Source organism: Camelina sativa, chromosome 16 (genome assembly GCF_030686135.1).
Source record: "Camelina sativa cultivar CO46 ecotype springtype chromosome 16, ASM3068613v1".
NCBI classification, from domain to species: domain Eukaryota; kingdom Viridiplantae; phylum Streptophyta; class Magnoliopsida; order Brassicales; family Brassicaceae; genus Camelina; species Camelina sativa.
Window position 1 is genome coordinate 14,521,520 of NC_141895.1, and position 14,012 is coordinate 14,535,531.

At 33.1% G+C, this 14,012-nt stretch overlaps 2 protein-coding genes across 3 annotated transcripts; one reads left to right on the top strand and one right to left on the bottom strand.

Annotated features, from left to right (window-relative positions):
* Positions 1-1,472: 1,472 nt before the first annotated feature.
* LOC147925511 (uncharacterized) lies at positions 1,473-9,406 on the bottom strand. The gene is made up of 5 exons (XM_087492644.1): positions 9,395-9,406; positions 8,757-8,954; positions 8,486-8,564; positions 7,732-8,369; positions 1,473-1,607 (listed from the first exon to the last, which is right to left on the bottom strand). The coding sequence occupies exons 1-5, from the start codon at positions 9,404-9,406 to the stop codon at positions 1,473-1,475; spliced, it is 1,062 nt and encodes a 353-aa protein (XP_087348770.1).
* A 351-nt stretch (positions 9,407-9,757) lies between these two features.
* LOC104750377 (cytosolic isocitrate dehydrogenase [NADP]) lies at positions 9,758-13,256 on the top strand. 2 transcript variants are annotated; one of them, XM_087492941.1, is made up of 15 exons: positions 9,758-10,193; positions 10,557-10,600; positions 10,684-10,793; positions 10,907-10,944; positions 11,052-11,129; positions 11,212-11,265; positions 11,346-11,447; positions 11,578-11,663; positions 11,765-11,868; positions 11,975-12,043; positions 12,143-12,258; positions 12,376-12,410; positions 12,512-12,654; positions 12,740-12,862; positions 12,955-13,256. In XM_087492941.1, exons 1-15 carry the CDS (start codon positions 10,145-10,147, stop codon positions 13,040-13,042), a joined length of 1,239 nt encoding a protein of 412 aa, XP_087349067.1. In that variant the 5' UTR covers positions 9,758-10,144; the 3' UTR covers positions 13,043-13,256. The 2 variants fall into 2 exon arrangements, with proteins under 2 accessions (XP_087349067.1, XP_087349068.1); XM_087492942.1 differs by having other exon boundaries at positions 9,993-10,273; positions 10,529-10,600.
* Positions 13,257-14,012: the final 756 nt, after the last annotated feature.

Below are 14,012 nucleotides of genomic sequence, written 5' to 3' on the forward strand. Positions count from 1 at the left end.
ATTTGAAGAAGATTTGATTGGTTAGTGGGCATAAGATTTGATTCGTTATATTCAGTTTCTTGGGTCCCAAATGATAATAAAGAAAAAAACATTTCGTTTGTCATTTTTGTAATTGATGTATCAATTATTGTGGCGATAACATTCATGATTGTAAACTTAATTATAGGCCGTATGTCTTGGGATAATATCATATGTAATACAAATTCCAACTTCTACAAATACATAGTATTGTATACAAATTAATGTATATACTATATTATAGTTGAAACTTAAATAAAATTTGGGAGGGATAATACCAAACCCTATGATCTTAGGCCACATACCAGACTTAATTTATCCTACCTCGACTTCTTTTAAGGCTTCTTTGAAGTCGCTTTGGAACTTGATATCTTTGTTTTCCGTCTTTTTATTTGTGTGCTTAGGATTTTAATAAGATTTACAAATTTTGTTAGTAATCGAGACGAGAGCCATAGTTGCCTATGCTGTCTTTTAGTCTCATTATTTTTCTATCTACCGGGTTTTTTACTAACCAAATAAACTATAGATCTTATGATCTATTGTCATGCCGGGTTAGAGATCTAAACATGCTGAACTAGTCTTTTCCCGATTATCAAGATTCGATTTCGAGATATTGCCTACTTGGCTACTTTCCTAAAAAGATTTGTATAATTCAATAGGTTGAACTATATATCGATAGTGCATACTAGATTTACAAAGCGCTGTATACTCTATTAATAGATATATATTTTTTTTTAATTTGTCGTTTGGATTTTATTTTCAATCTTTTGGAGAGAGGAGGATTCAAACTTCATGTGCAAGAATCCTTGAGAGGTAGCAACGTCACTTATTCTTACGGATCCGAACAATGAAAAAATAGATTATAGTTCCATCTTCGTTTTGTGATATTCACTTTTTCCCATGAAAAATGGTGATCGAGTTTACTATATATGTACTTGAATTCAAAATAGTCTCATGATTCGAAGCAAAGTTATAGATCATGCATGTTAAGTCGTCGTCTTATAGCTACATTTTTCAGTTATGATGTGTGTATATTGTTCTTGACTTTTGAATACTCTCTCTTTTTTGGGTTCATTGGTTGTATGTAAGTTTCGTTTAAAAATAACTTTGCAAAAGAAAAAGAGCATTGTGTGGCTATATATACAAACAAATGTTATGAAATTCAACTCATAAAGATCTAGTTGACTTGCCCAAAAACAGAAAACAAAAAAACAAAAAAACAAAAGAAAAAGGTCTAATTGATAGTCAAAAACCAAATGCAAATTAATGATATTAAAGATCTCGTTGAGCTAGCTTTCAAAGAGACCATTCTTGATGGCTCTATCAATATGACGATTGGCAGTTCCATGTGTACGGAGATCGATTTGTGTCATTTGTTGTTGCCGCCAGTCCATATATAAGTGACAACGTTAATTAGTGATGATTTTCCTCAAAGGTGGTGAGAGACTTAGAATCTACAGGCCAATCAACGAGTTGAGTTCAATTGTGCGAAGAGAGATACCATTTAGATATCGAGTAATCACGATCATTTGTCTCAATGCATGGTCTATATGCAACGGTGGCTTCCCTCCTCTATCTACGTACAAATCCTACATATAACCGTGGTTAGCGTATCATCTGAAATGATATTTGTCAAGTTGTATGTTTTGCGTTCAAGCATGGCTGGTAATCTGATTTCTTTGCAATAGCAACACAATAAGGGAAGGAAATAATGATTTAGACGTATAAATTAAGCTTGTGTCACTAGACGCAATTTTGTCCATTTCAAAAAATTAATATATATATATATATATATATATATATATATATAATATTCACTTAATTAACTACAAGAAGAAATGTCTTTAGTAGCACTCTGATTACAAAGTAATTTTCCTAAACTAGAAAGAAATGGAAAAAAAGAATACAAAATATCCGTCTTTATTAGACAAAAGTATAATTACAGCTTTGAGAAAACCTGAAAGGCTGAAACGTTGTGCTATTGTGGTAGTTTTTTTAATAAAAATGATCTTGATTTTTTTTCGGTTCAGATTGCTATTACAAATTAACCCACACAGAAATATATAAAATTCGAAATCTCACAAAAATAAAATATATATAAAATTCAAAAAATTCTATTATAAAAAAATGGAATTAAATAAAATCCAACAGTATTGTTTATTTATACATGGCTTTGTATTTAATTAACTAGTCGGAGACAAGTCAGAGAAGTGCTTTCTACCATGTCTTTTAATGTTTGTCAATTAGCTCATACCACAATGTCTTGTTTTCATCACCTATGTCCATGTGGCATTTATAATAGCTGAAGAAATTATAAATAAATCTAATTTTATGGGCACATATATGGCTATAAATAATTTAGAAGTATCCAAACCAAATCTTATTATGATATATTGTTTGAATATTTTGTGAAACAATTGCATTTCAGTAATCAGTAATACTTAAACTCATTGAACAGATAGATGGATCTCCAAAGCATTCTCACTATAACACTAATACAAATCATTACACTACAAGAAAGCTGCCTATTTTCAAAAATACAAATCATCTGGTTAAAAACTCATCGAAAATTTTGTAATTAAATTAATTTATGAGGATTAAAAGTGGTCAAACTTTATGATCAACCACTTATTCGAACCAAATTTTGACCAACTTTATCTTGTTTGAAATTTCAATTATAATGTTAAAATATTGAATTAAAATAATAACATTCTAACTAAAGCAAGTCTTAAAGAGTTTGTCCAAAAAAAAAAAAAAGCAAGTCTTAAAGATAGTATAGAGAACTAAATAAATATGGTTTTAACTAGTATATTTATGATTTGTATTACTTTTAACTTTTAAGACTCGTTTTAGTTGTCTAGGACATATTTTAAGCTAAAAGGCCACTTTTTCAATAATACAAATACTTTGTCCATATTTTTAGTATTTAACGTAAACATGAACTCGTGTATGGTACTTGTAGATATTTCCTTCAGAATGTTTTTTTTTTACGAAATATATTTCTCACCGACCTTTGTAGGTAGTGTTTTACAAATAGCCCTTCTTTTTAAAGGCGAGGGAAAAAAATTAAATGGTTTGTCCAGCCAAATTTCTAATTTAATAACTCTTTTTTCAACAATATTTCAATGTAGACGTAACAATCAACCACTTTGAATTGTAAGTAACACAATAGTGAATATCAAAGCCTATAGTGTCGGAAATGTCAACTGAGTGACCATGTAATAGTTAAAGATTCATTTGATCGGGGCTTCCTGGTTTTGTACGTAGGACCTTTACAATAAATAAGGTAAAATCATTTATGTGACTGCTAAATTATACGTGCGAAGAGACGAGATTTTGTGTGTATAGAGAAGATGGGCTTCATATGTAAAAAAGAATTGGGAGAAGTAGGGTATGCATTGTTCATACAATGTTCCCTTTCGACTACGAAACATATATACAAGTCACAAGGCCATGTTCCTTGTTAGGTATTTGTATTATCCGAGGATGTGAAGATAAAGAGTTTTTTTTTTTATATAGTTCTAATGAATCCAAAACTTTATGTATAATTTTCTGAACCAATTCTTGACGGATCCAAATCTATCTTATATAAGTTTATATAACCTACACGGCCCACATGTTGTTTAGGTTACTAAATTATTAGAACGGAACTTATTAAAAATCAAAAACAGAAGAGAACGTCCTTCCTAGTTCGAGCCGTTTTGGATGTGATTCTTATTTTATTTAACAGCTATCCCGGGGCCAAAGGAGATAAAGGTCATGCCTCTAACTTCCAAGGGAAACAATACTGCAAGAAACAAAAAAATATATATCCGAGGAGTATCCTAAGAATTCTAGCGAGTTAGTTCGAACCATAAGGACCATAAGCCATGTAATTCATGTGTCTCCTCATAAAACAGACTGGGAATTTAACAAAGATTTTGAAATGTATTTACCAACAAAACCAAAACCAATTTTGACAATTGCGGTTTGCGGTACATATCAGCAACTGAAAAGAGGGGCTCTGCACAAAATGCAGCTAAAAGATTTTTATGTCAATGGACTTATGTAGACCCATTTCCCAAATGCTCTTGGCCTCTCGGATTAAAACAGATCTTTACCATATTTTAGAAGGCTTATTGTCTTCTAAAATTTTAAATCGTTTATTGTGTTTGGGCTCAAGATATTTATAAAAGCAAACCCAATAATAAAGTCTATGTACAAAAAAATATTTTATATCACAACTTCTTTTAGAAATACATCTACGTATAACTTATGTTTGTTTATATGAATTTTGATCATATCTCTAAACGGCAATCCACCGTGTTTGCTACTTCATTTCTTCAATCTATTGCAACTCATTAACTTCACTAATTGAAGTGCTTTGAGTGTTTATCACTATCTGATATATATTCCTCGTACACTCTCTCAAATCGGTTATCTTTTTTTGTCAACAAAAGATTAGTTAGACGAGTCAACTATGTGGAAAAAAGTTTACATATAAAACATGGTGCGGGGAAATACGCGCTTGGCGTGTAAAAGAATTCGTACTTACATTTGCGTTTCTAGAAATAAAAGATAATGAGAAGGTTGAGAACTCTTCCTTGTCTATCCTGATGTCGTCGAGGTACGCCGAGAACGCTGACCAGTCCGAAGGAAAAGACACCATCTTCACCAAGTCTGAAAAATTTGTAAAGAACGCCACATCTCTGAAGTCATGTCCGATCATGCACCGCATCGCCCAAATGAAAACTTCTATTTCAGCATGTAAGGGAGAGAAACTTTGTCGGAAATTTGTGGCTCCTCTGGTCGGCGATGTGTCTTGAAAGGAGGTATAAACCCAGCCTGCACCGGCAAACGGATCATCCGCTTTCCAAGATCCATCAACAAAGCAGTGATAACCCGTTAATAACGGAGGGAGAATGATGGCAGCCACCCTTTGCCGAGACTCGGTAGCGAGAGGGGTACAGATCAAATCCATACAATCCCCATCCACCTGAGCATGTTGCCACGACAATGCCTCACCTTCCGCAACCAAAACAATCTCTTCTGGTCACTCAACAATGTTCTCATAAGCCTGTGCATTCTTGGCTTTCCAGATATACCACATTAGCCATGGAAACACCAAAACCTGGGATGTATACATACTCTGACGGGAAAGAGTGTGATCTCACCATTATCTGTGCTAAAGCCTAAATCTGTCGAGCCATACACTAATTCATAACTGGTTTTATGTTTTTGTTTGTTTGTTTTTCTTACAAATATATGACTTTGTGAATACGCAAGTTTAGAATTTTACCAAAAACAAATGATGCTTTTTTTTGGTAAATGTAGTTTAGATAAATAAATAAAATTATTTAGATGTATTTATTTATCTAAACTACATTTACAAAAAAAAAACATTATGTGTTCGTTTAATACACTTTTTTAAAAAGTTGCCATATAAAATATGTTTGTTTAATTACATTTCCATCCAATTGGCTCGTTTGAATTAATTTAATATATACTAACAAAAAAACATATTTACATCCAAATGCATCGTCCAAATTAATATTTTAAGTCTTGTTCGTTTGATTATTTGACATTCCAATCATTCACATAAAATATGTGGATAATTTAGATGCATCTGCCAAAGGAACAAGACTTTAATCAGTTCATCTTGCATTTTGAGTAAGCAACATTATATACGGATATAGAATGAGTTCTTTGCATCTACAGGTTCGGTAGAGTATGTATGTATTGTTTTGTATAAAAATTAGGTTGCTAACCTAATTTGTACGTATTGCTTTTCTAATTATACTATAATTATGATTAATTTAATAAACAAATATATATATATATATAATATTTGATAAAGAGAACTTCACCAAGAATATTTGGTTATTATTCTCACTACTAACCAAAGTAAGCTGCATATCAACTAGGATAACTGGATAAGGGTAGAAAGGATGAGAATAACATATGTAATAATATTATTGTTAGTGGTTTTGGGTAGATTATTTTAAATCTTTGATACATATATATTTTATATGGTGTTGTAGCCCCTTAACCAAAGACATTTCTTGTCTAGTGTATTTATGAGCTCTTGATTGGATCCTATCAATTTTCATTATATAGAAGTTTTATATAAAAAAACAAATATAAGACAAGTTTTAGATGAAACAACGAAAATTGTATTCATGAATGAAAGAATTTTTTAATATAGAATCAAAGAAAATTTAGTAACTAATGGTATTAAACGGTAACTAACGATGTTATTGAAATTCTTTTTTTTTTTTTATTGTGTCTAACGAAAATTAGATTATTATTAGGAATGTCTCTTAGATTAATTAGATTCGTACGTCCAATCTCCTCTCCTAGTTAAACTACGTACTCGCGCGCCACTAATAAAACACTAGATCATTAACTTTAATTAAGGCAAAAGAAGGGAATGATAAGTGGAGTTTGATGAGAGCCCTGAAACGTCCACATCGAAATGGTTTTGGATAAAGTTTTGAGAATGCTAAGGTTTTAGTTAGATGACTGTTCCTCTCTTGAAGAGTCTTTTCATTGTTAACCATCAGAAAATAATCCATCTGATCCGTAAGACGACAAGGACACTCCAAAAGGAACAAAACTCATATATTCAGTTTTTGCTTCTTTTGTTAGGTGGCAAAAGTATCCCCACATCTAAGATCATCTTCTTCTTTTTTTTTGGTAAACCATCTAAGATGATCTATGTACATAAATGTTAGAGAGACAAAATTCCACATGTGTCAATTTTGGATCAGCTACGAAAAACATTGTCCTACACAGCAGAAGTGGTATTGGTTTGAGATTTATGAAATTTTTTGAAGAGTTCAACAAATTAATTAAAAGTGAATAAATGAAAGATTGTTAAAAATTGCTAGAGAGTTTTGTTGATTAGTTTTCTAAAATCCTCCAAACAATCCCTATATTTTTATGATACTTTTCATGACTTTATTTTGTAAAGAAAGTGTCTAAAATTATGAACCAATAACATATTAATTGAACTCATTAACAATTCTAGATTCTTTTGTTTTAATTGAATAACACAAAACTTTTAATGACTTTATAAAAGTCTGAATCTAATAACCCATATTTGTTAAAATTTTAAATGACTTTTTGCAAATCACTATCTAATAACACTAAACTTTAACAGAGTTTAACAAAATCTTGATCTAATAACAACAGATTCTACATAACATTTAAAATCTTTAAAAACCCAATTCAAATCTCAAACCAATAACCCCTAAAAGTGATTAAACTTTTTTTTCTGTGTTAAATAATAATAATTAGTTTGTACAAATTGTACTATATTGCCTGCCATATTGAATTAATGATACTAATGCATTAAATAACTACATATAGTATATGTTTGATGTTTCGTGTCTAAACTTTTGTAGTTATGAGCTTATGACGTTAAGAACAACATTATTGTCAAATTTAAAAACTAGGAACCATCAATATAAAAAAATTATTTTCATAAATATTTTAGAAATTTTTAATATAATATTTAGATAATTTTTTTTTCATTTTTAAAATATTTTAACGAAAGTTAATTTAATTTCTCTAATCTCACTTTTGATTTTCATATTAGGCTATATATTAACTATTGCTAATATATGTTTTAACAAGTATCCATACTTTTTTTTTTTTTTTTTTTGTCAACCAAACATTAAATTAGAAAATAATCTCAAGGTTGGTTGCCCAAACTGCAGGGAAAAAGTTTACAAATGAAGTTTCAAAAGATAAAGATCGCGAAGAACGAGCAAGACAGTCGGCCCGGACATTTAACGACCGCGGGATCCGTGAAAGCATGAAGACCGGAAAGGAGGATCGAAGTAAGCAGAATTCGTCCAACATGTTAGAGAAGGCGGGCCATTCATCAGGAGATTGCACCATCGCTACTAATTTTTCACAATCCGTCTCGAAACTTTGACAATCAACACCTGCCGCCAGAAGGGATTCCATCGCCCATATCAACGCCTGTACCTCCGAATGTAGGGGGGAAGGACTACGTCGCAGACTCCGTGCTCCTAATAGCAGATTGATATCCTCACTGTTACAAAACCACCAGCCCAGACCCACTAAAGGATCAGATGTCTTCCAAGATCCATCGACCTGACACCGAGGAGAAGGAACCCGAACCTCCACATGCAAAAGCTCTATGGAGTCTGAATAAGAGGACTTGGCCTCTTCCCATAACACTCTATCATTGGCTGCCTGATTGATAACGTCAATAGGCTCTGTCGTAAGTCCTTGGAATTTTTTTTTATTCCTGTCCTTCCAAATTGACCAGACAAGCCATGATAAGCGAAGGCTTATATCCGAAACGTTTGACTGGGATGGTGCTCGCCAGAATAGGAAATCTAGATCAAGCCATAAGGAAAGTCCCCGGAACATATGTCATCCGGAAATAAATCCCAGATCTGCCGCGAATGAGAGCACTCAAAAAGTGCATGATTTATGGTCTCCACCTCCGAACCACAGCGTTTGCATAAAGTATCACACCGAACACCCCGCTGAGCAAGACGTTCCATCACAAGGAGGGAACCGGAGGCAACCTGCCAGAAAAAATGTTGGACCTTTGTGGGAATCTCAAGTTTCCATGCATGTGCCCTAAGGGCCGTACACGTCGGCCCATATTCAACCTCTTTAATTAATTCACGTGCGAGCCGATAACCCGATTTGACCGAATATTTTCCTGACTTAGTATAGTGCGAGATCAATCTATCGGGTTTAAAGACTTTACTGACCTCCATAGATTGAATAATCTGTATATCCTCCGGGTTCATAAACTCTTCCAGGATTGGCATATGCCACTCCTTAGTAACTGGGTTTATTAAATGATTAACCATTAGATTGGGATGTAGCAATCTCTCGACCATTAGCTGGTCTTGGCTGAGAATCCAGTATCTAAGGATTTCGCTATACCGAAACCTGACAGTCCGAACCTATCAAGTAAAGGATATTTCAAAATTAATATTTATTCACTAAAACTAAATTATCTATACAAGTATATATAACTATTAGTATAGTTTAGTAAATGAAATTATTAGCATCATTTTGATATTTTTTCAATATATATTCAGAAATAATGAAACATATAAAACTGGAAATGGCTGTCATTAAAAAAAAAAAAAAAAAAGGATGCGGCAAAATATAAGAAATCAAACAAAGTGGATCTGGTTAGGGGTCAGCGTCTTTTACGGAATTTGTGATATATTTCAATAAATTTTCTATCTTGTGGACCTATCCCCCATTCCGGCATTCCCCCACCCCCAAAGTGCATGTGAAAGTGACCACTTCTCTGCCTTCTGATCCAACTAATCCATTGTCATATTCATCAACAGTAACCAAAAATGACTTTAAAATTTCAGTAACACGAACAAACCAAAAGAGACATTCTAAAGCCTTTTTATGTCTTAAATCTAACTTACCGACTTTTGCAAAAAAATTTTTACTAAAAATTTAATCTATCGATAATCAGCTAAAGCTTTTTAATTCGAGGTTTAAAGAAAAATAAAAAAATTATTAAATTTATTATGTAAAGCTAGAGTTTTTGTGGATTCGATTTTTAAATATTATAGTGATTTTTTAATTTGAGAGATTAATTCTAGAGTAAATTTGAGCATATCGTAGATGTGGTGAATGTGTTACTATGTGTTCTATTTAATAATTGGTTTGTTATGTTTTATTTAGACTAAGCAAATAGGTAGATTTTAAACTTGTAATTGCATTTCCAAGTTTGTTTTTTGAAACCGGTAGAGGATGAAACTTAAATTCATATCGTTGAACATATCTTTGAATTTTGTTGTTCACTCATCTCCTTCTAGAATTTAGTGGCGGCTAGTCTCTAACAACGAAAAAAAACAAAAGATGGGGACCGAAATGTAATAAATAATAATAACGGGGTCAAAATAATAAAACGTCATCGAACTTTTAAATAGCATAAATACAACCTCCTGAGACCTCCCCCAAGCTTTTCTTTCACCTACTTCATCACTCACCCACCAGCTCTCTCTCTCCTTCAACGACGATCTGCTTCTCCGGCTTGATCTTACCTCCGACGATCGGAAAAGATCCAATCTGATCGATTCAAATCCGTTAATCTTACGAAAAAACCGAAAGCAAAGAAGAAACTATGGCGTTTGAGAAGATCAAGGTGGCAAATCCCATCGTCGAGATGGATGGTGAGATCTCCTTCTCTCTCGATCGATCTCTCTTTAGTCAGATCTTTTCGTTTGATTTTGATACGAAACGAAACGTATTTGTGTTGTTACCTTCGCTTGCTTAGTTTTTATCGAAGTTTCGTTGCTCGTTCTGATCTGTGAGATAAGAGTTTACGCATGTGTAAAAACTCGTTGCTCGATTTGGTTTTGGTTTGTGATTTACGCTTTTTTTGATTTGATCATCTTGTTCTGAGTTTGTATTACGTTACAGATCGAATAAAAAAAACCTTTAGCTCTGTTTGTGAGGTTGATTGATTTAAGTTTATCTGAAGTATTTGGTGTATTTTTACTCATAGTTATGATTCATTGGTCTGTGTGATGTAGGTGATGAAATGACTAGGGTTATCTGGAAGTCGATCAAGGATAAGGTATGAAGCTAACTTATATTGATGCAGTTCATGTTTCGCTGTATTTGTGCATATTGAACTTCGTTTTCTTGAATGTTTTTCAGCTGATTACTCCTTTTTTGGAGTTGGATATCAAGTACTTTGACCTTGGTCTACCTCACCGTGATGCTACAGATGACAAAGTTACTATTGAAAGTGCTGAAGCTACTAAGAAGTATGTGTGTTTTGAGCTTGAAACATTTACTAGAATGGTTTTGTATCTCTGTTATACTGTGTGTATGTAATATTATGTTAATTTTAAACGTTTGTAATTTTGTTTTGTTATAGGTACAATGTGGCGATCAAGTGTGCTACCATCACTCCAGGTATGTCTTGTTAGCTATTTTGCAGTTGAACATTTTTTACCAGTTTTTTTTTTTTTTTTTTTTTTTTTTTTTTTCATTTTACTAAGTATTGGTCTTTTTTGCCGCAGATGAAGGCCGTTTCACTGAATTTGGCTTGAAGCAGATGTGGAGAAGTCCAAATGGGACCATCAGGAATATCCTGAATGGTAAGAAATTGCAAAATTGTAATGTTTAAACCTCATCCAATATCATTCTCTGTTTCCTTACATTGTGTTTTGTCTCTTACAGGAACTGTTTTTAGAGAACCAATTATGTGCAAAAATGTTCCCAAGCTTGTCCCAGGTAATTATTGACAATGGGCTAGTTTCATTAACTGTTTTTTTTGGCAAAGGGTTTCTGAGAATGTCTTTTTTTTTATCCAGGCTGGACAAAGCCCATTTGCATTGGAAGACATGCTTTTGGTGATCAGTATCGTGCCACTGATGCTGTAATCAAGGGACCAGGAAAACTGACTATGACCTTTGGTAAACTTATAACCTTTCATTTGTCAATTTATTTGGGACTGGCATTGCATAACTTTGCAATCTCTTTCTATTTCAACTTTCCAATTTATCTGATACTAATAAAATATGTTATGATGTTGATTTTTTTCAGAGGGAAAAGACGGGAAAACTGAAACCGAAGTCTTTACATTTACCGGTGAAGGTGGTGTTGCTATGGCAATGTACAACACTGATGAGGTATAGTTTATACTTCGCTTCCTTTCAACTAGAGTCCAAATTATTTACTCTTTTAGAGATTGTCCTCCCAAGACGATTAATATATTTCTCTTATAATACAGTCCATCCGTGCTTTTGCTGATGCATCAATGAACACTGCTTATGAGAAAAAATGGCCGCTTTATCTTAGCACAAAGAATACCATTCTTAAGAAATACGATGGCAGGTATGTGACTGTTACTTTTCATTATATGTTATCATGTAGTCCTTTCGCTCATGGTTGATGAGACTTTCACTGTCAATATTTAATGCATATTTGTTTTACTATAAAGATTCAAAGACATCTTCCAAGAAGTCTATGAAGCCAGCTGGAAGTCAAAGTATGAGGCTGCTGGAATATGGTAAGTCGCCTCTTTACCTTTTTTTTCATCCTATAGATATCATGGTCCCTTGTGTGTTACCCCTTCTCTGAGAATGACCTAAATGATCAAATGGGTTAGGTATGAACACCGTCTCATTGATGATATGGTGGCCTACGCTCTTAAGAGCGAGGGAGGCTATGTGTGGGCATGCAAAAACTATGATGGTGATGTCCAAAGTGATTTCTTGGCACAAGGTTTGTGTAAATCATAAATGAATATGCCCCTTAAGTACTTATGTCTGTCTTATTGTCGAATTCACATTGGTTTCATTATGTTTCCTGTTACCTAATTGTTTCTTAAAATGTGTGTAGGGTTCGGATCACTTGGATTGATGACATCTGTTCTGGTAATTCTCACAAATTCTCAGATATATCTTCACGCAGTCTCTTTAGGCTGTTACATGATTCTAAGTTTCTGCTTTTACAATGGCTATATATTTTTGATTAGGTCTGCCCGGATGGGAAGACAATTGAAGCTGAAGCAGCCCATGGAACGGTCACCCGTCACTACAGAGTTCACCAGAAAGGTGGTGAGACCAGCACAAACAGCATAGCTTCCATCTTTGCTTGGAGTCGTGGACTTGCACACAGGTAACAACAACAACAACAAAATGTCTCTAAATATTTTTTCATTAATAGGATGATGATTATATATAAGCCTATGTCTTTTAAACAGGGCCAAGTTAGACGACAACGCAAAACTCTTGGAGTTCACCGAGAAGCTCGAAGCTGCTTGTGTTGGAACAGTGGAGTCAGGAAAAATGACCAAAGATCTTGCACTCATCATTCACGGCTCAAAGTAATTAATTCAACGATTCTTCTTCCGCCTATAGTTCCATGTTCTAATCAAAGATTACTTAGATTTATGGTTTGTTGTTGTTTTGTTTCCAGGCTCTCGAGGGACACTTACTTGAACACGGAGGAGTTCATTGATGCAGTCTCTGCTGAGCTCAAAGCAAGACTAGGCGTCAAAGCTTAAGAAAATTTGGAAAAAATTCGAACGTTTCAGTTCCTAAGTTTCTTACATGGTTAGTGGGGTTGGTTGGGATCGGAAGGAATAAAAAAATGTAACTTTGGTGGAGAGGAATGTTGAGAACGATTTGTTTCCTCTCTTATAACGTTTCTAAATTATTGAAACATGTTTCCATTTTTATTCAGAACTCAATTTTATGTTTCTGATTGGTTTGATCAAATCCTTTTCTTTTCTTTTTTTCTTTTCTATCGATTCATGAGATTAGATGTATTAGACCTTCACTCCAGAACCTCTCCTAAGTTGTTCAAAATTAAACAAATTATATAATTAATATTAAACTAATCAAAACAATCTACTTACAACTTTAAACAAAATCATCCTTACAATAGAAAACCCTTAAAAATGTTGCTCAATCATTAAAGTATTAATTTTTTAAACAATTGTTTATTATTTATCAAATTTTAATAATCTAAAATGACTAAACAATTATTTGTTTTGGTCGAATAATTTTTTTTGGACAAAACAATTATTTAAATTATTTATATTACATTTAATAGAAAACAATAATATTTTACTAAATTCAGAATATTAAACATTTTACAAAATTTAGAATAAGTTTTATTGTTGAGTTGTACCAAATTTTTGCCAGATATGCTCAATCAAGTTTTTCTTCGGACGTTTATGCATTTTTGTATTATGAACGTCATTTCGAACGCTCGTCATATTAGTTAGATTTGTTGGTCTATTTGTAGAAAACGATAAATCCACATGAGAAGTTCTGCTTCATTCTCCCTGATAGAACTCTGATGGATCGTAGAAATTGTAGTCATGTCATTTATCTTCCACTATCATGTTATGCAATATGATACATGCTCTTATTATCTTGCCTATTTTTTCTTTATCCCAAAAAATGCATGATTCTTCACGATTGCAAATCGAGCTTGCAAGACTCCAAATGCACGCTCTACATCTTTTC